Source organism: Petromyzon marinus, assembly GCF_048934315.1.
Source record: "Petromyzon marinus isolate PM22_M1 ecotype Great Lakes invasive population chromosome 77 unlocalized genomic scaffold, UKy_Petmar_22M1.pri1.0 chr77_unloc.1, whole genome shotgun sequence".
In the NCBI taxonomy this organism is placed as follows: domain Eukaryota; kingdom Metazoa; phylum Chordata; class Hyperoartia; order Petromyzontiformes; family Petromyzontidae; genus Petromyzon; species Petromyzon marinus.
Window position 1 is genome coordinate 853434 of NW_027422621.1, and position 25298 is coordinate 878731.

The 25298-nt window shown below is 56.2% G+C and overlaps 1 protein-coding gene across 2 annotated transcripts; it reads right to left on the minus strand.

Moving 5' to 3' along the window:
• Positions 1 to 433: 433 nt before the first annotated feature.
• On the minus strand, positions 434 to 20979 carry LOC116937829 (BTB/POZ domain-containing adapter for CUL3-mediated RhoA degradation protein 3-like). 2 transcript variants are annotated; one of them, XM_076058583.1, is made up of 6 exons: positions 20844 to 20979; positions 18684 to 18853; positions 17143 to 17229; positions 15011 to 15063; positions 7257 to 7452; positions 434 to 2966 (listed from the first exon to the last, which is right to left on the minus strand). In XM_076058583.1, the coding sequence occupies exons 1-6, from the start codon at positions 20881 to 20883 to the stop codon at positions 2571 to 2573; spliced, it is 942 nt and encodes a 313-aa protein (XP_075914698.1). In that variant the 5' UTR covers positions 20884 to 20979; the 3' UTR covers positions 434 to 2570. The 2 variants fall into 2 exon arrangements, with proteins under 2 accessions (XP_075914698.1, XP_075914697.1); XM_076058582.1 differs by having other exon boundaries at positions 17143 to 17232; positions 20844 to 20977.
• Positions 20980 to 25298: the final 4319 nt, after the last annotated feature.

Sequence of the window (25298 nt, forward strand, 5' to 3'; positions counted from 1 at the left end):
GCGGGTGAGTGTACGAGTGAGCGGGTGAGTGTACAAGTGAGTGTACGATTGAGTGGGTGAGCGGGTGAGTGTACGAGTGGGTGGGTGATGTGTGAATGAGTGGGTGAGTGAGTGTACGATTGAGTGGGTGGGTGAGCGCGGGTGAGTTTACGAGCGAGTGAGCGGGTGAGTTTACAAGCAAGTGATCGGGTGAATGAGCGAGTGAGTGTACGAGTGAGTGGGTGATGTGTGTGTGAGTGGGTGAGTGAGTGTACAAGTGAGTGTACGATTGAGTGGGTGAGTGAGCGGGTGAGTGAGCGGGTGAGTGAGCGAGTGAGCGGGTGAGCGAGCGGGTGAGCGAGCGGGTGAGCGAGCGGGTGAGTGTACGAGTGAGCGGGTGAGTGTACGAGTGAGCGGGTGAGCGAGCGTGACAGGAGGGATGGGCAGACAGACATAAGTGTGCGATATTTAATAACAATACAAACGCTGATGCAGCAGGCACACATCGCCTGAATCCCGCTCGCCCCCCTCAATCCTCGCCGATCTCAGACAACATCGTGATCACTCCCCTCCTGTGCTCACAGACGCAACTCACAACAACTACAAAGCTCCCCCAGGTAGCCTCTAGCAGGGCTGTAGGGGCAAGTGCTGCTAGTAGCGAGTAGCAGCACCTATGATACACACACACAAAGCTCCCCCAGGTAGCCTCTAGCAGGGCTGTAGGGGCAAGTGCTGTTAGTAGCAGCAGCAGCGTCTATGAAGGCTACCGGCACCTTGGCTACACACAGAGGGGGTGGGTGGCCACCACCACCACCACGCCCGGCCGCCTTTGTCTCTCCCCCAGTGTGTCACACACACACACACCCTCTCACACTCACCTACTCACTCATTCACCTACTCACTTGTACACACAAAGCTCCCCCAGGTAGCCTCTAGCAGGGCTGTAGGGGCAAGTGCTGCTAGTAGCGAGTAGCAGCACCTATGATACACACACACAGACAAAGCTCCCCCAGGTAGCCTCTAGCAGGGCTGTAGGGGCAAGTGCTGCTAGTAGCGAGTAGCAGCACCTATGATACACACACACACAGACAAAGCTCCCCCAGGTAACCTCTAGCAGGGCTGTAGGGGCAAGTGCTGTTAGTAGCAGCAGCACCACCTATGATACACACAAAGCTCTCCCAGGTAGCCTCTAGCAGGGCTGTAGGGGCAAGTGCTGCTAGTAGCAGCAGCAGCGTCTATGAAGGCTACCGGCACCTTGGCTACACACAGAGGGGGTGGGTGGCAACCACCACCACCACGCCCGGCCGCCTTTGTCTCTCCCCCAGTGTCTCACACACACACACACACACCCTCTCACACTCACCTACTCACTCATTCACCTACTCACTTGTACACACAAACAAAGTTCCCCCAGGTAGCCTCTAGCAGGGCTGTAGGGGCAAGTGCTGTTAGTAGCGAGTAGTGGTGGTGGTAGTTGTGGTGGTAGTGGTGGGTGTGGTGGTGGTAGTGGTGGTTGTAGCGGTGGTGGTAGTGGTGGTTGTAGTGGTGGTGGTAGTGGTGGTTGTAGTGGTGGGTGTGGTGGTGGTAGTTGTGGTGGTAGTGGTGGTTGTGGTGGTGGTGGTAGTTGTGGTGGTAGTGGTGGTTGTGGTGGTTGTGGTAGTTGTGGTGGTAGTGGTGGTTGTGGTGGTTGTGGTAGTTGTGGTGGTAGTGGTGGTAGTGGTGGTTGTGGTGGTGGTAGTGGTGGTGGTAGTTGTGGTGGTAGTGGTGTGTGTGGTGGTGGTAGTGGTAGGTGTGGTGGTGGTGGTTGTAGTGGTAGTTGTGGTGGTAGTGGTGGTTGTGGTGGTAGTGGTGGATGTGGTGGTGGTGGTAGTTGTGGTGGTAGTGGTGGTTGTGGTAGTTGTGGTGGTAGTGGTGGGTGTGGTGGTGGTAGTGGTGGTTGTGGTGGTGGTTGTAGTGGTTGTGGTGGTTGTAGTGGTAGTGGTAGTTGTGGTAGTTGTGGTGGTTGTGGTGGTGGTCCTGAGTGAGAATCGAACTTGGGTCTCTGCCCAGGTTGGTAGCGCAGCGCGCTAACCGCTGCGCCACCGCTCCCCACACTCACACACTAAGAAACAACTTTACAAACATGGCCGACGTGATACCCCCCCACGCAACACGGCCGACGTGACACCCCTACGCAACATGACCGATGTGACACCCCTACACAACATGGCCGACGTGGCATCAAACCCCCCACACAACATGGCCGACGTGACATTACACCCCCGACGCAACATGGCCGACGGGACTTGCAACGTCTCTTAACCACGCCACCACCATCCACACCACCCACTCACATCACACCACACCAATCACATCACTCACACCACCCACACCACTCACACCACACACCACCCACACCACTCACACCACACACCACCCACACCACTCACACCACACCACTCTCCCCACACCACCCACACCACTCACACCACCCACACCACCCACACCACCCACACCACATCACTCACACCACCCACACCACTCACACCACCCCACCCACACCACACCACTCTCCCCACACCACTCACACCACTCACACCACACCACCACTACTACTGCTGCTGATGATGCGAACGCTCGTCCAGCCTCTTGACGTGGATCCTGCGAACTCTGCCCACTCGCCGCTGCTGCTGCTGCTGCTGTTGCTGCTGCTGCTGCTCCAGCTGCTGCTGCTGCTGCTCCAGCTGCTGCTGCTGCTGCTGTAGCTGCTGCTCCACCTCCAGCTGCTGCTGCTCCAGCTGCTGCTGCTGCTGCTCCAGCTCCAGCTGCTGCTGCTGCTGCTGCTGCTCTTCGTCGTCGTCGGGGGCGGCGGCGTCGGCGTTGGGCCGCCCGGCCGCACCGCCCGTGGCCTCCAGCAGGGCGTTGTCTGGGCCGTGTCGGCCATCGCGGGCCTCGTACAGCAGGATGTTGAGGGTCTCCTCGTAGATGCGGGCCTCCGGGAACTCCACCTGAGACGAGGCGGGGGGGCGGCAGTGGTCACGTGACCTGGTACAGCAGGATGTTGAGGGTCTCCTCGTAGATGCGGGCCTCCGGGAACTCCACCTGAGACGAGGCGGGGGGGAGGCAGTGGTCACGTGACCTGGTACAGCAGGATGTTGAGGGTCTCCTCGTAGATGCGGGCCTCCGGGAACTCCACCTGAGACGAGGCGGGGGGGCAGGGGGGGGCGGCAGTGGTCACGTGACCTGGTACAGCAGGATGTTGAGGGTCTCCTCGTAGATGCGGGCCTCCGGGAACTCCACCTGAGACGAGGCGGGGGGGCGGCAGTGGTCACGTGACCTGGTACAGCAGGATGTTGAGGGTCTCCTCGTAGATGCGGGCCTCCGGGAACTCCACCTGAGACGAGGCGGGGGGGCGGCAGTGGTCACGTGACCTGGTACAGCAGGATGTTGAGGGTCTCCTCGTAGATGCGGGCCTCCGGGAACTCCACCTGAGACGAGGCGGGGGGGCGGCAGTGGTCACGTGACCTGGTACAGCAGGATGTTGAGGGTCTCCTCGTAGATGCGGGCCTCCGGGAACTCCACCTGAGACGAGGCGGGGGGGCGGCAGTGGTCACGTGACCTGGTACAGCAGGATGTTGAGGGTCTCCTCGTAGATGCGGGCCTCCGGGAACTCCACCTGAGACGAGGCGGGGGGGCGGCAGTGGTCACGTGACCTGGTACAGCAGGATGTTGAGGGTCTCCTCGTAGATGCGGGCCTCCGGGAACTCCACCTGAGACGAGGCGGGGGGTAGGGGGGGGCGGCAGTGGTCACGTGACCTGGTACAGCAGGATGTTGAGGGTCTCCTCGTAGATGCGGGCCTCCGGGAACTCCACCTGAGACGAGGCGGGGGGCGGGGGCGGAGGGGGCGGCAGTGGTCACGTGACCGTGAGTGAGAGGGGGGCGGCAGTGGTCACGTGACCGTGAGAAGGGAGGCGGCAGTGGTCACGTGACCTGGTACAGCAGGATGTTGAGGGTCTCCTCGTAGATGCGGGCCTCCGGGAACTCCACCTGAGACGAGGCGGGGAGTAGGGGGGGGCGGCAGTGGTCACGTGACCTGGTACAGCAGGATGTTGAGGGTCTCCTCGTAGATGCGGGCCTCCGGGAACTCCACCTGAGACGAGGCGGGGGGCGGGGGCGGAGGGGGCGGCAGTGGTCACGTGACCGTGAGTGAGAGGGGGGCGGCAGTGGTCACGTGACCGTGAGAAGGGAGGCGGCAGTGGTCACGTGACCTGGTACAGCAGGATGTTGAGGGTCTCCTCGTAGATGCGGGCCTCCGGGAACTCCACCTGAGACGAGGCGGGGGGCGGGGGGGGCGGCAGTGGTCACGTGACCGTGAGTGAGAGGGGGGCGGCAGTGGTCACGTGACCGTGAGAAGGGAGGCGGCAGTGGTCACGTGACCTGGTACAGCAGGATGTTGAGGGTCTCCTCGTAGATGCGGGCCTCCGGGAACTCCACCTGAGACGAGGCGGGGGGGCGGCAGTGGTCACGTGACCTGGTACAGCAGGATGTTGAGGGTCTCCTCGTAGATGCGGGCCTCCGGGAACTCCACCTGAGACGAGGCGGGGGGCAGGGGCGGAGGGGGCGGCAGTGGTCACGTGACCTGGTACAGCAGGATGTTGAGGGTCTCCTCGTAGATGCGGGCCTCCGGGAACTCCACCTGAGACGGGGCGGGGGCGGGGGGGCGGCAGTGGTCACGTGACTGTGAGTGAGAGGGGGGGGGCGGCAGTGGTCACGTGACCGTGAGTGAGAGGGGGGCGGCAGTGGTCACGTGACCTGGTATAGCAGGATGTTGAGGGTCTCCTCGTAGATGCGGGCCTCCGGGAACTCCACCTGAGACGAGGCGGGGGGCGGGGGCGGAGGGGGCGGCAGTGGTCACGTGACCGTGAGTGAGAGGGGGGCGGCAGTGGTCACGTGACCGTGAGAAGGGAGGCGGCAGTGGTCACGTGACCTGGTACAGCAGGATGTTGAGGGTCTCCTCGTAGATGCGGGCCTCCGGGAACTCCACCTGAGACGAGGCGGGGAGTAGGGGGGGGCGGCAGTGGTCACGTGACCTGGTACAGCAGGATGTTGAGGGTCTCCTCGTAGATGCGGGCCTCCGGGAACTCCACCTGAGACGAGGCGGGGGGCGGGGGCGGAGGGGGCGGCAGTGGTCACGTGACCGTGAGTGAGAGGGGGGCGGCAGTGGTCACGTGACCGTGAGAAGGGAGGCGGCAGTGGTCACGTGACCTGGTACAGCAGGATGTTGAGGGTCTCCTCGTAGATGCGGGCCTCCGGGAACTCCACCTGAGACGAGGCGGGGGGCAGGGGGGGGCGGCAGTGGTCACGTGACCTGGTACAGCAGGATGTTGAGGGTCTCCTCGTAGATGCGGGCCTCCGGGAACTCCACCTGAGACGAGGCGGGGGGCGGAGGGGGCGGCAGTGGTCACGTGACCGTGTGTTAGAGGGGGCGGCAGCAGTCACGTGACCTGGTACAGCAGGATGTTGAGGGTCTCCTCGTAGATGCGGGCCTCCGGGAACTCCACCTGAGACGAGGCGGGGGGCGGCAGTGGTCACGTGACCTGGTACAGCAGGATGTTGAGGGTCTCCTCGTAGATGCGGGCCTCCGGGAACTCCACCTGAGACGAGGCGGGGGGTAGGGGGGGGCGGCAGTGGTCACGTGACCTGGTACAGCAGGATGTTGAGGGTCTCCTCGTAGATGCGGGCCTCCGGGAACTCCACCTGAGACGAGGCGGGGGGCGGGGGCGGAGGGGGCGGCAGTGGTCACGTGACCGTGAGTGAGAGGGGGGCGGCAGTGGTCACGTGACTGTGAGAAGGGAGGCGGCAGTGGTCACGTGACCTGGTACAGCAGGATGTTGAGGGTCTCCTCGTAGATGCGGGCCTCCGGGAACTCCACCTGAGACGAGGCGGGGGGCGGGGGGGGCGGCAGTGGTCATGTGACCGTGAGTGAGAGGGGGGCGGCAGTGGTCACGTGACCGTGAGAAGGGAGGCGGCAGTGGTCACGTGACCTGGTACAGCAGGATGTTGAGGGTCTCCTCGTAGATGCGGGCCTCCGGGAACTCCACCTGAGACGAGGCGGGGGGCGGGGGGGGCGGCAGTGGTCACGTGACCGTGAGTGTGAGGGGGGCGGCAGTGGTCACGTGACCGTGAGAAGGGAGGCGGCAGTGGTCACGTGACCTGGTAAAGCAGGATGTTGAGGGTCTCCTCGTAGATGCGGGCCTCCGGGAACTCCACCTGAGACGAGGCGGGGGGCGGGGGGGGCGGCAGTGGTCACGTGACCGTGAGTGAGAGGGGGGCGGCAGTGGTCACGTGACCGTGAGAAGGGAGGCGGCAGTGGTCACGTGACCTGGTACAGCAGGATGTTGAGGGTCTCCTCGTAGATGCGGGCCTCCGGGAACTCCACCTGAGACGAGGCGGGGGGCAGGGGCGGGGGGGGCGGCAGTGGTCACGTGACCGTGAGTGAGAGGGGGGGGCGGCAGTGGTCACGTGACCTGGTACAGCAGGATGTTGAGGGTCTCCTCGTAGATGCGGGCCTCCGGGAACTCCACCTGAGACGAGGCGGGGGGCGGGGGGGCGGCAGTGGTCACGTGACCTGGTACAGCAGGATGTTGAGGGTCTCCTCGTAGATGCGGGCCTCCGGGAACTCCACCTGAGACGAGGCGGGGGGCGGAGGGGGCGGCAGTGGTCACGTGACCTGGTACAGCAGGATGTTGAGGGTCTCCTCGTAGATGCGGGCCTCCGGGAACTCCACCTGAGACGAGGCGGGGGGGCGGCAGTGGTCACGTGACCGTGTGTTAGAGGGGGCGGCAGCAGTCACGTGACCGTGAGAAGGGGGGCGGCAGTGGTCACGTGACCTGGTACAGCAGGATGTTGAGGGTCTCCTCGTAGATGCGGGCCTCCGGGAACTCCACCTGAGACAAGGCGGGGGGCGGGGGCGGGGGGGCGGCAGTGGTCACGTGACTGTGCGAGAGACAGGTGAGAGGGGAACGGCAGTAGTCACGTGACCGTGAGAGGGGGCAGCAGTGGTCACGTGACCGTGCGTGAGAGGGGGCGGCAGTAGTCACGTGACCGTGCGCGAGAGGGGGGCGGCAGTGGTCACGTGACCATGCGCGAGAGGGGGGCGGCAGTAGTCACGTGACCGTGCGCGAGAGTGGGGGGGACGGCAGTGGTCACGTGACCGTGCGTGAGAGGGGAACGGCAGTAGTCACGTGACCGTGCGCGAGAGTGGGGGGGCGGCAGTGGTCACGTGACCGTGCGGCACCTTGGTCTGCTTCTTCTCGGTGGTGTAGACGATGGAGGTGCAGCAGACCTCCGCTATCTTGCGCCCCAGGCCGTAGAAGGACCAGCAGCAGATCTCGTCGCCGATCACGTCCTTGATGAAGAGCACGCGGCCGTTGAATCGCAGAGACAGCTTGTCAAAGAGCTCGATGTTCTTGAGGGTGTTGTCGTCCGACATGCTGAGTAGATAGACACACACACACAGACACAGACAGACACACACACATACACAGACACACACAGACACACACACAGACAGACACGCGGCCGTTGAATCGCAGAGACAGCTTGTCAAAGAGCTCGATGTTCTTGAGGGTGTTGTCGTCCGACATGCTGAGTAGATACACACACAGACACACACACACACACAGACACACACACACACACACAGACACACAGACACACACACACAGACACACACACACAGACACGCGCCCGTTGAATCGCAGAGACAGCTTGTCAAAGAGCTCGATGTTCTTGAGGGTGTTGTCGTCCGACATGCTGAGTAGATAGACACAGACACACACACAGACACACACATACATACATACACACACAGACACACACACACATAGACACACACACACACAGACACACACACACACAGACACACACACACACAGACACACACACACACAGACACACAGACACACACACACACAGACACACAGACACACACACACATAGACACACACACACACAGACACACACACACACAGACACACACACACACAGACACACACACACACACAGACACACAGACACACACACACACAGACACACAGACACACACACACAGACACACACACACAGACACGCGCCCGTTGAATCGCAGAGACAGCTTGTCAAAGAGCTCGATGTTCTTGAGGGTGTTGTCGTCCGACATGCTGAGTAGATAGACACAGACACAGACACACACAGACACATACACACAGACACACATAGACACAGACACACACACAGACACACACAGACACACAGACACACACAGACACACAGACACACAGACACACACAGACACACAGACACACACACACACAGACACACACACAGACACACAGACACACACACAGACACACGCACACACAGACACACACACACAGATACACACAACAACAACAACAACAACCGCCATTCGCCACTAAGTGGCGGTGACGTCACCACGACGCTTGTGCCAGGCTATGTGCACCCTGAGGCCACGTGAAGTGTCGAACGCCCGCTGGCAGGAGGTCACGGGGCAGACCCAGGTGCCACGGGTCGACTGACTGAGATGACTGGCTGATGCACCACCTGTGCCCCCTACTGTGCCAACCTGCTGTGCTTTAGCCACCCGGCGCTCCGCTCGCTGTTGTGAGCGTCGCTCCTCCGCCCTCCGTTGTTGTTGGAGGGCGACTGCCTCCAACTGCCCAGTAGCATCCTTCACGAGCCTCCTCCACAGAGGCCGATCTTGACACCGCTGGTACCAGTCATCGGCAAGTCCACTCAGCTCCACGTCCTCCTGTACCACATCACTCCATCTCTTCTCTAGCCCGTGCCGCGCCCGCTTAGCCCCCTCAATCCGGCCAAACAAAAGCTGTTTCGGCATGCGGTGGCTGGGCATGCGGGCTACATGACCCAGCCATCGCAGCCTTGCCTGCCGGAGGAGCTCACCGATGGGACCCTGCCCAGATCTTTCAAGGATTTGTGAGCTCCTCACACAATCCAGTCTGGTTAAACCCAGGATGGATCGTAGGCAGGTCAGCCTAAATTTTTCTAACCGGCGAAGATGTTCCATTAGGGGGGTCCACGTTTCGCAAGCGTAGAGAAGGGAGGGAATGACCGTGGCCGAGAAGACCTGAAGCTTAGTGCGGAGCGACAGACCAGGTAGCTTCCACACAGCGTTACGCAACCGATGAAAAGATATTGCCGCTCGACTGATTCGGAGTGAGACCTCTGCTGTTAAACTGGAGCCAGTCATAAGCACACTGCCCAGGTATGGGAAACTCTCCACTCTCTCAACAACTGCCCCATCACCGATTGGGAGTTGTATGGGTGGAGTGTCCGATGGTACAAAATACCCAGGCAGGTGCTTAGTTTTGGTGGGGCTGATGGTAAGGCCCCACCTCTTAGTGGCACGCTCCAGTCTCAGCAGCAGCGTCTCCAACTCCTCCTCTGACTGAGCAGCTATTACCAAGTCATCAGCATACATAACGTGGTTGAGCAATAGGGAGCCATCCCTTGACCGCACCCGGGCATCGATTAGCCTCCCATTATATCTGTACCATATGGAGATTCCCCCGGTACAGCTATTGAAGGCTTCACGAACTACGTGGTCAAAATAGATGTTAAATAATGTGGGAGCCAGAGGACATCCCTGTCGCACCCCAAGGTGTACAGGGAATGGCTCTGACTCCCGGCCACGTAGTTTTACCCGGGCCCGCTCACCATCATGAAGGTCCTTAATGATCGTGAGCAGAGGGTCAGGTACTCCAAAAGCACGAAGAACGACCCAGAGCCCAGGCCTACTGATGGTATCATAGGCCTTGACCAGGTCAATAAAGCAGAGATGTAGGTCTTGTTGGAATTCCCTACACCTCTGCTGTAGCAGACGGACAGAAAATATGGCATCTGTGCAGGACCGCCCTTTCCTGAAACCGCATTGGGGCTCCGCAAGCCTCTCCTCAGCGTGCCTGGCAAGGCGATGCTGAATAATCCTTGCCAGGACCTTTCCCGGCACACTGAGGAGTGAGATGCCCCTGTAGTTGTTACAGTCTGTGCGGTCCCCCTTCTTAAAAAGGGGGACCACCAGGGCATCCTTCCAATCCTGCGGAACCCGTCCAGTGGTCCAGACTGTTGTTATGATGTCATATAGGGCAGTCTGTGCACAAACGCCACCCTCCCTCAGCATTTCGCTTGGGAGATCATCTCTGCCCGCTGCCTTTCCTGGTCTCAGACTCCGGATCGCCTTCAATACTTCCTCAGCAGATGGCACCTCAGCCAGCCACTCACAGGGGGTGACTTCATCCAATATTTGAGGCACCGCAGCCTCAGCAGGGTCATCCTCACTTTGTGCCACGATGTTTTCCTGGCTGTGGGATTTTCCCTCCCCCAGGACCTCACAGAAATGCTCAGCAAATCTGCGAACCTGTTCCTGGGGGTCGGAAATTGGATCACCGTTTTTTCCCCTAATGATGGTAATAGGTGTGGCGCTGCAGGTTACTTTTTTGATGGAGTTAAATAGCGATTTGTGATCACGGGCCACTGAGGCAGACTCCATCTCCTCAGCAACCCGCGACCACCACCCATCCTTGCAGCGCCTCACGGCTCTCCGAACCTCCGAGCGAAGGCTGCGGTAAGCCTCCTCATTCTCTGACGTGGGATTCTGTAGCCGATGACAGTGGGCCTGTCGCTTTTTCTCAACCATCCTGAACAACTCCTCTGTCATCCAGGGTGTCTGGGGAGGTCTGGACCGCGTACCCAAAGCAGCCATTGCAGCTGCATGAGTCACAGTCCTAAACCTCGCCCATTTACCCTCGACATCAGGAGGAGTCGGGGACGATGCCAATCCCAGCCGCAAGCGATGATGAAATTCTCGCTTGCAACTTTCATCAGATAACTGAGACCAGGCCACTTTAGGTTGGAATGGGGTCCTGGGTGTACACCCACCACCGGAGTGGAAGAATGGCAGGCGCATCTTACAGATGACTAGTCGATGGTCAGAGGGCAGATCAGCTCCACGGTAGGTCCTGGTGTCAAGGACATGGGCTCGCATTCGCTGGTCCGTCACTATGTAGTCCAGCAGATGTTCTTGCTTGGACCCGGCATGCATCCATGATGTTGTGTGGATGCGCCGATGCCGGAACAGCGTGTTGGTAATTACAAGCCCATGGGCTGCACAAAAATCTAGCAGCCTCCTACCGTTGTTATTGAGCTGATCTGGCCCATGCCCTCCAATCACTCCAGACCAGGTGCCAGTATCATGACCAACTCGGGCATTGAAGTCACCCAGCATGATGACTCTATCCCGAGGGGCCACTTTAGCCAGCACCTGTGACAGGAGGTCATAGAAGGCATCTGACTCATCGGCTTTGCCTGCATCCCTCCACGGATGTTCATCTTCGGTGGGGGCATAAGTAACCACGACCACCATTCCTCGCCTCCGGTTGATGGGAAGGCGAGCCCAAAGTAGCCTGGGGCTTACAGCTTCCCACACCTCACCGCCACGCTCCCACGCCCCCTTCATTCTTTTGTTCAAAAGAAGACCCACACCCTGTTGTTTGGCAGTCTGCTGCCCCGAGTAGAGGACTGTCCACCCCTCATGGTGGCAGGAGCCAGAGCCGGTCCACCGGACCTCCTGAATGCCGCATAGATCCAGGCGGTACCGGTCCAGCTCCCGACAGAGGAGTGGCAGCCTCTCCTCTGCAGTGAGCGTTCGAACATTCCACGTGGCCACCCGTAGTGGCTTTTCGTTGTTTCTGGAGTAGCCCCGAGGGTAGGTATTCAATCTCCTGGCTCCGCCAATTGGGGTTTGGCCAGGAGACGTCATAGACGCCTGGCCCCCCGGGGCCTCCGGCACAAGCTTAGTTGTTACATATTTCACTTTAATTCGTGGTTTTGTGGTAATTAATTGAAGGTGGAGGGGTTACCAGCCCCTCGCACCCGTCCAGAGCCCCCGTTTAGCCCCTGTGGTGGACACATATGCCATGAGGGGAGGAGCCAATCAAAATTGGAACTCCCCCCACAGCACTGTCCACGACAGAGTTGCCCGTCCGGCACCGCGAGGAGGTAGGGGGTTGTTTTGCCGGACACAGATACACACACACACAGACACACAGACACACGCACACACAGACACACAGACACACACACACAGACACACACACACGCACACACACACACGCACACAGACACACACACACAGACACACACACAGACACACACAGACACACACAGACACACACACACAGACACACACACACAGACACACACACACAGACACACACACACACAGACACACACACACACAGACACAGACACACACACAGACACACACACACACAGACACACACACAGACACACGCACACACAGACACACACACACACACACACAGACACACACACACACAGACACACGCACACACAGACACACAGACACACACACACAGACACACACACAGACACACACACACAGACACACAGACACACACACACACAGACACACACACACAGACACACAGACACACACACACAGACAGACACGCGCCCGTTGAATCGCAGAGACAGCTTGTCAAAGAGCTCGATGTTCTTGAGGGTGTTGTCGTCCGACATGCTGAGTAGATAGACACAGACACAGACACACACACAGACACACACACAGACACACACACAGATACACACACAGACAAACACACAAAGACACACACACAGACACACACACAACAACAACAACAACCGCCATTCGCCACTAAGTGGTGGTGACGTCACCACGATGCTTGTGCCAGGCTATGTGCACCCTGAGGCCACGTGAAGTGTCGAACGCCCGCTGGCAGGAGGTCACTGGGCAGACCCAGGTGCCACGGGTCGACTGACTGAGATGACTGGCTGATGCACCACCTGTGCCCCCTACTGTGCCAACCTGCTGTGCTTTAGCCACCCGGCGCTCCGCTCGCTGTTGTGAGCGTCGCTCCTCCGCCCTCCGTTGTTGTTGGAGGGCGACTGCCTCCAACTGCCCAGTAGCATCCTTCACGAGCCTCCTCCACAGAGGCCGATCTTGACACCGCTGGTACCGGTCATCGGCAAGTCCACTCAGCTCCACGTCCTCCTGTACCACATCACTCCATCTCTTCTCTAGCCCGTGCCGCGCCCGCTTAGCCCCCTCAATCCGGCCAAACAAAAGCTGTTTCGGCATGCGGTGGCTGGGCATGCGGGCTACATGACCCAGCCATCGCAGCCTTGCCTGCCGGAGGAGCTCACCGATGGGACCCTGCCCAGATCTTTCAAGGATTTGTGAGCTCCTCACACAATCCAGTATGGTTAAACCCAGGATGGATCGTAGGCAGGCCAGCCTAAATGTTTCTAACCGGCGAAGATGTTCCATTAGGGGGGTCCACGTTTCGCAAGCGTAGAGAAGGGAGGGAATGACCGTGGCCGAGAAGACCTGAAGCTTAGTGCGGAGCGACAGACCAGGTAGCTTCCACACAGCGTTACGCAACCGATGAAAAGATATTGCCGCTCGACTGATTTGGAGTGAGACACACAGACACACACACACACAGACACACACACAGACACACACACACACAGACACACACACACAGACACACACAGACACACAAACACACACAGACAAACACACGCACACAGACACTGACATATACAGTGACACAACAACAACCGCCATTCGCCACTAAGTGGTGGTGACGTCACCACGACGCTTGTGCCAGGCCACTGACACACCGACACACACAGACACACACAGAGAAACACAGAGACACACCTACAGAGAGAGACAGACACAGACGAGAGACACACACACAGAGAGAGACACCTACAGAGAGAGACAGACACAGACGAGAGACACACACAGAGACAGACACCTACAGAGAGAGACAGACACACACCGCCTTAAGACTCACACAGAGACACTCGCATAGGGACACAAAGACAAAGATCGCCCGTATAGCCCGGACAGACTGTTGGAGCAAGTGCTGAGTGGGTGGGTGAGTGGGTGAGTGAGTGGGTGGGTGGGTGAGTGGGTGAGTGGGTGGGTGGGTGAGTGGGTGAGTGAGTGGGTGGATGAGTGGGTGAGTGAGTGGGTGGGTGAGTGGGTGAGTGGGTGAGTGGGTGAGTGGGTGGGTGAGTGGGTGGGTGGGTGAGTGGGTGAGTGGGTGGGTGGGTGAGTGGGTGAGTGGGTGGGTGAGTGGGTGGGTGAGTGGGTGGGTGGGTGAGTGAATGAGTAGGTGAGTGAGTGGGTGAGTGAGTGAGTGGGTGGGTGAGTGGGTGGGTGAGTGGGTGAGTGGGTGGGTGGGTGAGTGGGTGGGTGAGTGGGTGGGTGAGTGGGTGGGTGGGTGAGTGGGTGAGTGAATGAGTATGTGAGTGGGTGAGTGGGTGGGTGGGTGAGTGAGTGGGTGAGTGGGTGGGTGGGTGAGTGGGTGGGTGAGTGGGTGGGTGGGTGAGTGAGTGGGTGAGTGAATGAGTAGTTGAGTGATGGGTGAGTGGGTGGGTGGGTGAGTGAGTGGGTGGGTGGGTGAGTGAGTGGGTGAGTGAGTGGCACAGGCTAAAGACGACATGGAGTGATATGGGAGGATGTGGAGCTGAGTGGCGGTGTGGTTCGTGAAGGACGCTGCTGCTGCTACTGGGGCTGGTGCCAGGCTAGGTGCAGCGTGAGGCTACTGGGGCTAGTGCCAGGCTAGGTTCACCGTGAGGCTACACTGGGGCTGGTGCCAGGCTAGGTGCACCTTGAGGCTACTGGGCAGCTGGAGGCAGTCGCTCCTCTGCGGAGGGCAGAGGAGCGACGCTCACAACAACGAGCGGAGCGCCGGGTGGCTAAAGCATAGCAGGTTGGCACAGTAGGGGGCACAGCTGGTCCACCTAGCCTGGCACAGCAGCAGCAGTCAACCCGTGGCACCTGCTGGGTCTGTCCCGTGACCTCCTCATGCACCTAGCCTGGCACAGCAGCAGCAGTCAACCCGTGGCACCTGCTGGGTCTGTCCCTCCTGGTGAGTGTAGCTGGTGAGTGTAGCTGGTGAGTGTACTCACCTGGTGTAGGAGTATTTGTTGTTACTGCGATTATACAGCAGCTTCACCACCGGCTAGACACACACAGATACACACATACACACACACAGACACACACAGATACACACACACAGATACACACACAGACAAAACAAAGATCCCCCGTGTAGCCTTAACAGACTGTAGGGGCAAGTGCTGTTAGCGAGCACCTATGAAGGCCGGATCGGTACACGAGGGGGTATGTGGCCAGCACCACGCCCGACCGCCTTTGTCTCCCCAGTGGCGATGTCTACACACTGCACCAGGTACTCATTTGAGGCTGAGTCGACCTAGGGGAGGCCCGGGACCGGTTCAGATAATCGTCACTGGTGTTGGCCGTGAGCGGGAATTGAACCCGGGTCGCCAGGTTCATAGCGCAGCGTAGCGCTAACAGCTACACTATCGCTCCCCACACACACACATACGGTGACACACGCACACACACACACGCACACACACACACACACAGACACACACACAGACACACACACAGACACACACACAGACACACACACAGACACACACAGACACACACACAGACACACACACAGACACACACAGACACGCAGACAGACACACACAGACACACACAGAGAAACATGGAGACATACATATAGACGTGTACAGATGGACAGTGATGATGGCGGTGAAGGTGATGGTGGTAGTGATGATGGTAGTGATGGTGATGATGGTGGTGATGTTAATGGTGTTGATGTTAGTGATGTTGATGGTGGTGGTGATGGTGGTGGTGATGGTGGTGGTGATGATGATGATGGTGGTGGTGGTGATGATGGTCGTGATGGTAGTGATGTTGATGGTGGTGATGGTAGTGATGGTGGTGATGGTGGTGATGATGGTGGTGATGGTGATGTTAATGGTGTTTATGGTAGTGATGTTGATGGTGGTGATGGTGGTGATGATGGTAGTGATGGTGGTGGTGGTGATGGTGATGATGGTGGTGATGATGGTGGTGATTATGGTGGTGATTATGATGGTGGTGATGTTGATGATGGTGATGATGGTGGTGGTGATTATGGTGGTGATTATGATGGTGGTGATAATGATGATGGTGATGATGGTGGTAGTGATGGTGGTGATGGTGGTGACGATGTTGATGATGGTGGTGATGGTGATGATGGTAGTGATGTTGATGGTGGTGATGGTAGTGATGGTGATGATGGTAGTGATGGTGGTGATGGTGATGTTGATGATGTTGGTGATGTTGGTGGCGATGTTGATGATGGTTGTGATGATGGTGGTGATGTTGATGATGTTGGTGATGGTAGTGATGTTGATGGTAGTGATGTTGATGATGGTGATGATGATGGTGATGGTAGTGATGTTGATGGTAGTGATGGTGGTGATGGTGATGTTGATGATGGTGGTGATGTTGATGATGGTTGTGATGATGGTGGTGATGTTGATGATGTTGATGATGGTGGTGATGGTAGTGATGTTGATGGTAGTGATGTTGATGATGGTGGTGATGATGGTGATGATGGTGGTGATATTGGTGGTGATGTTGATGATGGTGGTGATGTTGGTGGTGATGTTGATGATGGTGATGATGATGGTGATGGTAGTTGATGTTGATGGTAGTGATGATGGTGATGGTGATGTTGTGATGGTGGTGATGTTGATGATGGTTGTGATGATGGTGGTGATGGTGATGATGTTGATGATGGTGGTGATGGTAGTGATGTTGATGGTGGTGGATGTTGAGTGGATGGTGGTGATGATGGTGATGATGGTGGTGATATTGGTGGTGATGTTGATGATGGTGGTGATGATGTTGATGATGGTGGTGATGTTGGTGGTGATGTTGATGATGGTGGTGATGTTGGTGGTGATGTGATGATGATGGTGGTGATGATGTTGATGATGGTGGTGATGTTGGTGGTGATGTTGATGATGGTGGTGATGTTGGTGGTGATGTTGATGATGATGGTGATGATGATGGTGGTGATGTTGATGATGGTGGTGGTGATGTTGATGATGGTGGTGATGTTGGTGATGATGTTGATGATGGTGGTGATGTTGGTGGTGATGTTGATGATGGTGGTGATGATGGTGGTGATGTTGATGATGGTGATGATGATGGTGGTTGTTGGCACCTTCTGCGAGGCTGTGATGAGCTGCTGCTCCTCTTTAGAGGAGGTGATGACCGGAATCTTGCAGATTGGCTCATAATGATGCTTGGTCTGCTGTCAGACAACCACCACCACAACCACCACAACCACCACCACCACAACTTTGAACATCAATCACAACCACCATAACTATAAACATCAATCACAACCACCACCACAACTATAAACATCAACCACCACAACTATAAACATCAATCACAACCATCACAACTATAAACATCAACCACCACAACTATAAACATCAACCACCACCACCACTACCACCACAACTATAAACAGCAACCACCACCACAACCACCACTACCACCACAACTATAAACATCAACCACCACCACAACCACCACTACCACCACAACTATAAACAGCAACCACCACCACAACTATAAACATAAACCACAACCACCACCACCACTACCACAACTATAAACATCAACCACCACCACAACTTTAAATATCAATCACAACCACCACCACAACTATAAACATCAACCACCACAACCACCACTACCACAACTATAAACATCAACCACCACCACAACAACTTTAAACATCAATCACAACCACCACCACAACTATAACTATCAACCACCACAACCACCACCACTACCACCACAACTAAAAGCATCAACCACCACAACTATAAACATTAATCACAACCACAACTATAAACATCAACCACAACCACCACAACTATAAACATAAACCACCACCACAACTACAAACATCAACCACAACCACAACCACCACAACTATAAACATCAACCACAACCACCACCACAACCACCACAACTATAAACATCAACCACCACAACTATAAACATCAACCACAACACCACCACAACTATAAACATCAACCACCACCACAACTACTGGTGGTGCTGGTGGTGGTGCTGTTGGTGGTGCTGGTGGTGGTGCTGGTAATGGTGGTGCTGGTGGTGGTAATGGTGGTGCTGGTGGTAGTGGTGGTGGTGCTGGTGGTTGTGGTGGGGGTGGTGGTAGTGGTGGGATGGTGGAGGTGGTGGTAATGCTGGTGGTGGTGGTGCTGGTGGTGGTAATGGTGGTGCTAATGGTGGTGCTGGTGGTAGTGGTGGTGGTGTTGGTGGTGGTGGTTGGGGGGTGGTGGTAGCGGTGGGGTGGTGGTGGTAATGCTGGTGGTTGTGGTGGTGGTGCTGGTGGTGCTGGTGGAGGTGGTGGTTGTGGCGGTAGTGGTGGGGGTGGTGGTAGCGGTGGGGGTGGTGGTAACGGTGGGGGTGGTGCTGGTGGTGGTAATGGTGGTGCTGGTGGTGCTGGTGGTGGTGGCTGTGCTGGTGGTGCTGGTTGTGCTGGTGGTGGTGGTGGTTGTGCTGGTGCTGGTTGTGCTGGTGGTAATGGTGGTGCTGGTTGTGCTGCTGCTGGTGGTTGTGCTGGTGCTGCTGGTGGTTGTGGTGGTGGCTGTGCTGGTGGTGGTGGTTGTGGTGGGGGTGCTGGTGGTGGTGGAGGTGGTAACGGTGGAGGTGGTTGTGTACCTGCAGTGCCAACTGGCTCTCCTCCACCAGGCCCTGCAGCAGGTAGTGGCGGGCCTCCGTGAGGATCTCCTGCAGGGCCCTGCGGCTGTGTGGGAGCGCCACCGACCCATCCCTCAGGTAGCTCAGCAGCGTGCCAAAGTGCTTGCCACAGCGGTCTATGAGGATCCAGCCTGGGTAGGTGGGTGGGTGGGTGAGTGGGTGGGTAGGTTAGTGGGTGGGTGGGTGAATGGGTGAGTGGGTGGGTAGGTGAGTGGGTGGGTGGGTGAATGGGTGGGTAGGTGAGTGGGTGGGTGAATGGGTAGGTTAGTGGGTGGGTGGATGGGTGAGTGGGTGGGTAGGTGAGTGGGTGGGTAGGTGAGTGGGTGGGTGAATGGTGGGTAGGTTAGTGGGTGGGTGGGTGGCTGAGTGAGTGGGTGAGTGAAGGAGTGGGTCGGTGAGTGGGTGAGGGAGTGGGTAGGTGAGTGGGTGAATGGGTGAGTGGGTGGGTAGGTAAGTGGGTGGGTAGGTGAGTGGGTGGGTAGGTGAGTGGGTGGGTAGGTGAGTGGGTGAATGGGTGAGTGGGTGGGTAGGTGAGTGGGTGGGTAGGTGGGTAGGTGAGTGGGTGGGTAGGTGAGTGGGTGAATGGGTAAGTGGGTGGGTAGGTGAGTGGGTGGGTAGGTGAGTGGGTGGGTAGGTGAGTGGGTGAATGGGTGAGTGGGTGGGTAGGTGAGTGGGTGGGTAGGTGAGTGGATGGGTGAGTGGGTGGGTGAAGGAGTGCGTGGGTGGGTAGGTGGGTAAATGGGTGAGTGGGTGGGTAGGTGAGTGGGTGGATAGGTGAGTGGATGAGTAGGTGAGTGGGTGGGTAGGTAAGTGGGTGGGTAGGTGAGTGGGTGGGTAGGTGAGTGGGTGGGTAGGTGAGTGGATGGGTGAGTGGAAGAGTGAGTGGGTAGGTGAAGGAGTGGGTCGGTGAGTGGGTGAGTGGGAGTTGGTGGGTGAAGGAGTGGGTGAGTAGGTAGGTGAGTGAGTGGGTAGGTGAGTGGGTGGGTAGGTGAGTGAGTGGGTAGGTGAGTGGGTGGGTAGGTAGGTGAGTGAGTGGGTAGGTGAGTGGGTGGGTAGGTGAGTGAGTGGGTAGGTGAGTGGGTGGGTAGGTGAGTGGATGAGTGAGTGGGTGGGTGAAGGAGTGGGTCGGTGAGTGGGGTGAGTGAAGGAGTGGGTGGGTGAAGGAGTGGGTGAGTGGGTAGGTGAGTGGGTAGGTGAATGTGTGAGAGTGGATAGTGAGTCAGCGAGTTCGTGACTTAGTGAGTGACTTAGTGAGTGAGTTGGTGAGTGAGTTGGTGAAGTAGCGAGTGACTTTGTGAGTGACTTAGTGAGTGAGTTGGTGAGGCAGTGAGGGAGTGACATAGTGAGTGAGTTGGTGAAGTAGTGAGTTACTTAGTGAGTGACTTAGCGAGTGACTTAGTGAGTTGGTGAGGCAGTGAGTGACTTAGTGAGTGAGTTGGTGAGTGAGTTGGTGAAGTAGTGAGTGACTTAGTGAGTTGATGAGTGAGTTGGTGTAGTGAGTGACTTAGTGAGCGAGTTGGTGAGTGCGTTGAAGTATTGAGTTAGTGAGTGACTTAGTGAGTGAGTTGGTGAGGCAGTGAGCGAGTGACTGAGTGAGTGACTGACTGAGTGACTGACTGAGTGACTGACTGAGTGACTGACTGAGTTAGTGAGTGAGTGACTGAGTGAGTGACTGAGTGACTGACTGACTGACTGAGTGACTGACTGAGTGACTTAGCGAGTGAGTGACTGAGTGACTGAGTGACTTAGTGAGTGACTTAGCAAGTGACTGAGTGACTGATTGAGTGAATGAGTGACTGAATGACTGAGTGAGTGACTGAGTGACTGAGTGAGTGACTGAGTGAGTGACTGAGTGACTGAGTGAGTGACTGAGTGAGTGACTGAGTGACTGACTGAGCGAGTGACTAAGTGACTGACTGAGTGAATGAGTGACTGACTGAGTGAATGAGTGAGTGAGTGACTGACTGAGTGAGTGAGCAAGTGACTGAGTGACTGAGTGAGTGACTGACTGAGTGACTGAGTGACTGAGCGAGTGAGTGACTGAGTGAGTGAGTGACTGAGTGAGTGAGTGACTGACTGAGTGAGTGACTGAGTGAGTGACTAGACCCTCCCAGTCACCACCTTCGCTGTCTGTAAACACCTCCAAGTGCCCGCTGAACATGGCCCTCAGCAGGCCGTCTCTCCGTGTCACCGTACGCAAGGCGGCGTGGAGTCAGTCAGTAAGTCAGTGACTGACTCAGTGACTGACTGAGTGACTGACTGAGTGACTGACTGAGTGAGTGATTGAGTGAATGAGTGAGTGACTGAGTGACTGAGTGAGTGACTGACTGACTGAGTGAGTGATTGAGTGAATGAGTGAGTGACTGAGTGACTGACTGACTGAGTGACTGAGTGAGTGACTGACTGAGTGAATGAGTGACTGAGTGAGTGACTGAGTGAGTGACTGAGTGAGCGAGTGAGTGACTGAGTGACTGAGTGAGTGACTGAGTGAGTGGCTGACTGACTGAGTGACTCAATGACTGACTGAGTGAGTGACTGATTGACTGAGCGAGTGAGTGACTAGACCCTCCCAGTCACCACCTTCGCTGTCTGTAAACACCTCCAAGTGCCCGCTGAACATGGCCCTCAGCAGGCCGTCTCTCCGTGTCACCGTACGCAAGGCGGAGTGGAGTCAGTCAGTAAGTCAGTGACTGACTCAGTGACTGACTGACTGAGTGAGTGACTGAGTGAGTGAGTGACTGACTGAGCGAGTGAGTGACTGAGTGACTGAGTGACTGACTGAGTGAGTAGCTGAGTGACTGAGTGACTGAGTGAGTGAGTGAGTGACTGACTGAGTGACTGACTGACTGAGCGAGTGAGTGACTGACTGAGTGACTCAATGACTGAGTGAGCGAGTGAGTGACTAGACCCTCCCAGTCACCACCTTCGCTGTCTGTAAACACCTCCAAGTGCCCGCTGAACATGGCCCTCAGCAGGCCGTCTCTCCGTGTCACCGTACGCAAGGCGGCGTGGAGTCAGTCAGTAAGTCAGTGACTGACTCAGTGACTGACTGACTGAGTGAGTGACTGAGTGAATGAGTGACTGAGTGAGTGAGTGACTGAGTGAGTGACTGAGTGAATGAGTGACTGAGTGAGTGAGTGACTGAGTGAGTGACTGAGTGAGTGAATGACTGAGTGAGTGACTGAGTGATTGACTGAGTGACTGACTGACTCAGTGAGTGAGTGACTGAGTGACTTAGCGAGTGACTGAGTGAGTGAGTGACTGAGTGACTCAATGACTGACTGAGTGAGCGAGTGAGTGACTGAGTGAGTGAGTGACTGAGCGAGTGAGTGACTAGACCCTCCCAGTCACCACCTTCGCTGTCTGTAAACACCTCCAAGTGCCCGCTGAACATGGCCCTCAGCAGGCCGTCTCTCCGTGTCACCGTACGCAAGGCGGGCGTGGAGGAGTCAGTCAGTAAGTCAGTGACTGACTCAGTGACTGACTGAGTGACTGAGTGAGTAACTGACTGACTGAGTGACTGAGTGAGTGACTGACTCAGTGAGTGACTGAGTGAGTGATTGACTGAGTGACTCAATGACTGACTGAGTGAGTGACTGAGTGAGTGACTAGACCCTCCCAGTCACCACCTTCGCTGTCTGTAAACACCTCCAAGTGCCGCTGAACATGGCCCTCAGCAGGCCGTCTCTCCGTGTCACCGTACGCAAGGCGGCGTGGAGTCAGTCAGTAAGTCAGTGACTGACTCAGTGACTGACTGACTGACTGAGTGAGTGACTGAGTGACTGAGTGAGTGACTGACTGAGCGAGTGAGTGACTTAGTGACTGAGTGAGTGAGTGACTGAGTGAGCGAGTGAGTGACTGAGTGAGTGAGTGACTGAGCGAGTGAGTGACTAGACCCTCCCAGTCACCACCTTCGCTGTCTGTAAACACCTCCAAGTGCCCGCTGAACATGGCCCTCAGCAGGCCGTCTCTCCGTGTCACCGTACGCAAGGCGGCGTGGAGTCAGTCAGTAAGTCAGTGACTGACTCAGTGACTGAGTGAGTGAATGAGTGACTGACTGAGTGAGTGACTGAGTGAGTGAGTCACTGAGTGAGTGGCAGGCTGACTGAGTGACTGAGTGAGTGACTGAGTGACTGAGTGAGTGACTGAGTGAGTGACTGAGTGACTGAGTGAGTGACTGACTGAGTGACTCAATGACTGACTGAGTGACTCAATGACTGACTGAGTGACTGAGTGAGTGACTGAGTGAGTGAGTGGACTGACTGAGCGAGTGAGTGACTGACTGAGTGACTCAATGACTGAGTGAGCGAGTGAGTGACTAGACCCTCCCAGTCACCACCTTCGCTGTCTGTAAACACCTCCAAGTGCCCGCTGAACATGGCCCTCAGCAGGCCGTCTCTCCGTGTCACCGTACGCAAGGGCGGCGTGGAAGAGGCAGCCGCCCACGTTGATCTTCACGTAGTCGTCGGCAGCGGGCAAACTCAGCGGACTCGCGCACTGACGCCACGGGAGACACAAGGAGCAGGCGACGAGGTGGATGATGAGGTGGTGGATGATGAGGTGGAGGAGGAGGTGGTGGATGAGGTGGATGATGAGGTGGATGAGGTGGATGATGAGGTGGAGGAGGTGGTGGATGAGGTGGATGATGAGGTGGATGAGGTGGATGAGGTGGTGGATGATGAGGTGGGTGGTGGATGATGAGGTGGATGATGAGGTGGAGGAGGTGGATGATGAGGTGGTGGATGATGAAGTGGATGATGAGGTGGTGGATGATGAGGTGGAGGAGGTGGTGGATGAGGTGGATGATGAGGTGGATGAGGTGGTGGATTATGAGGTGGATTATGAGGTGGTGGATGATGGGGTGGTGGATGATGAGGTGGATGAGGTGGATGATGAGGTGGTGGATGATGAGGTGGTGGATGAGGTGGTGGATGATGAGGTGGTGGATGATGAGGTGGATGAGGTGGTGGATTATGAGGTGGATTATGAGGTGGATTATGAGGTGGTGGATGATGGGGTGGTGGATGATGAGGTGGATGAGGTGGATGATGAGGTGGTGGATGAGGTGGTGGATGATGAGGTGGTGGATGATAGGTGGTGGATGAGGTGGTGGATGAGGTGGTGGATGATGGTGGTGGATGAGGTGGTGGATGATGATGAAGTGGTGGATGATGAGGTGGTGGATGAGGTGGTGGATGAGGTGATGGATGAGGCGGTGGATGATGATAATGAGGTGTATGATGATGATGTGATGTATGACGATGAGGTGGTGTATGATGATGATGAGGTGGTGTATGATGATGATGAGGTGGTGTATGATGATGATGTGGTGTATGACGATGAGGTAGTGTATGATGATGATGAGGTGGTGTATGATGTGGTGTATGATGATGATGTGGTGTATGATGATGTGGTGGTGGTAGTGTATGATGACGATGATGAGGTGGTAGTGTATGATGATGATGAGGTAGTGTATGATGACGATGATGAGGTGGTAGTGTATGATGACGATGAAGTGGTGGTAGTGTATGGATGATGGATGTGGTGTATGATGATGATGAGGTGGTAGTGTATGATGACGATGAAGTGGTGGTAGTGGTATGATGATGAGGTAGTGTATGACGACGATGATGATGGTAGTGTATGACGATGATGAGGTAGTGTATGATGACGATGATGAGGTGGCGGTAGTGTATGATGGTGATGTGGTGGTAGTGTATGATGATGATGAGGTGATGGTAGTGTATGATGATGAGGTGGTGTATGATGATTATGTAGTGTAGATGACGATGAGGTAGTGTATGATGATGAGGTAGTGTATGACAATGATGATGAGGTGGTGTATGATGAGGTGGTGGTAGTGTATGATGATGATGAGGTAGTGTATGATGACGATGATGAGGTGGTGAATGATGATGTGGGTGGGATGAGGTGTATGATGATGTGAGGTAGTGTATGATGATGAGGTGGTGTATGATGATGAGGTGGTGTATGATGACGATGAGGTGGTGGTAGTGTATGGTGATGAGGTAGTGTATGATGATGATGAGGTGGTGGTAGTGTATGATGATGATGAGGTGGTGGTAGTGTATGATGATGATGATGAGGTAGTGTATGATGACGATGATGAGGTGGTGTATGATGATGATGAGGTAGTGTATGATGATGAGGTGGTGTATGATGACGATGAAGTGGTGGTAGTGTATGATGATGAGGTGGTGGTATGATGACGATGATGTGGTGGTATGGAGAGGTGGGGGTGTGGAGGATGATGAGGTGGTGGTAGTGTATGATGATGATGAGGTAGTGTATGATGATGATGAGGTGGTGGTAGTGTATGATGATGAGGTAGTGTATGATGAGTGAGGTGGTGTATGATGATGATGAGGTGGTGGTAGTGTATGATGATGATGTGGTGGTAGTAGTGTATGATGATGTGATGAGGTGGTGGTATTGTATGATGATGAGGTGGTGGTAGTGTATGATGATGAGGTGGTGGTAGTGTATGATGATGAGGTGGTGGTAGTGTATGATGATGATGAGGTAGTGTATGATGATGATGAGGGTAGTGTATGA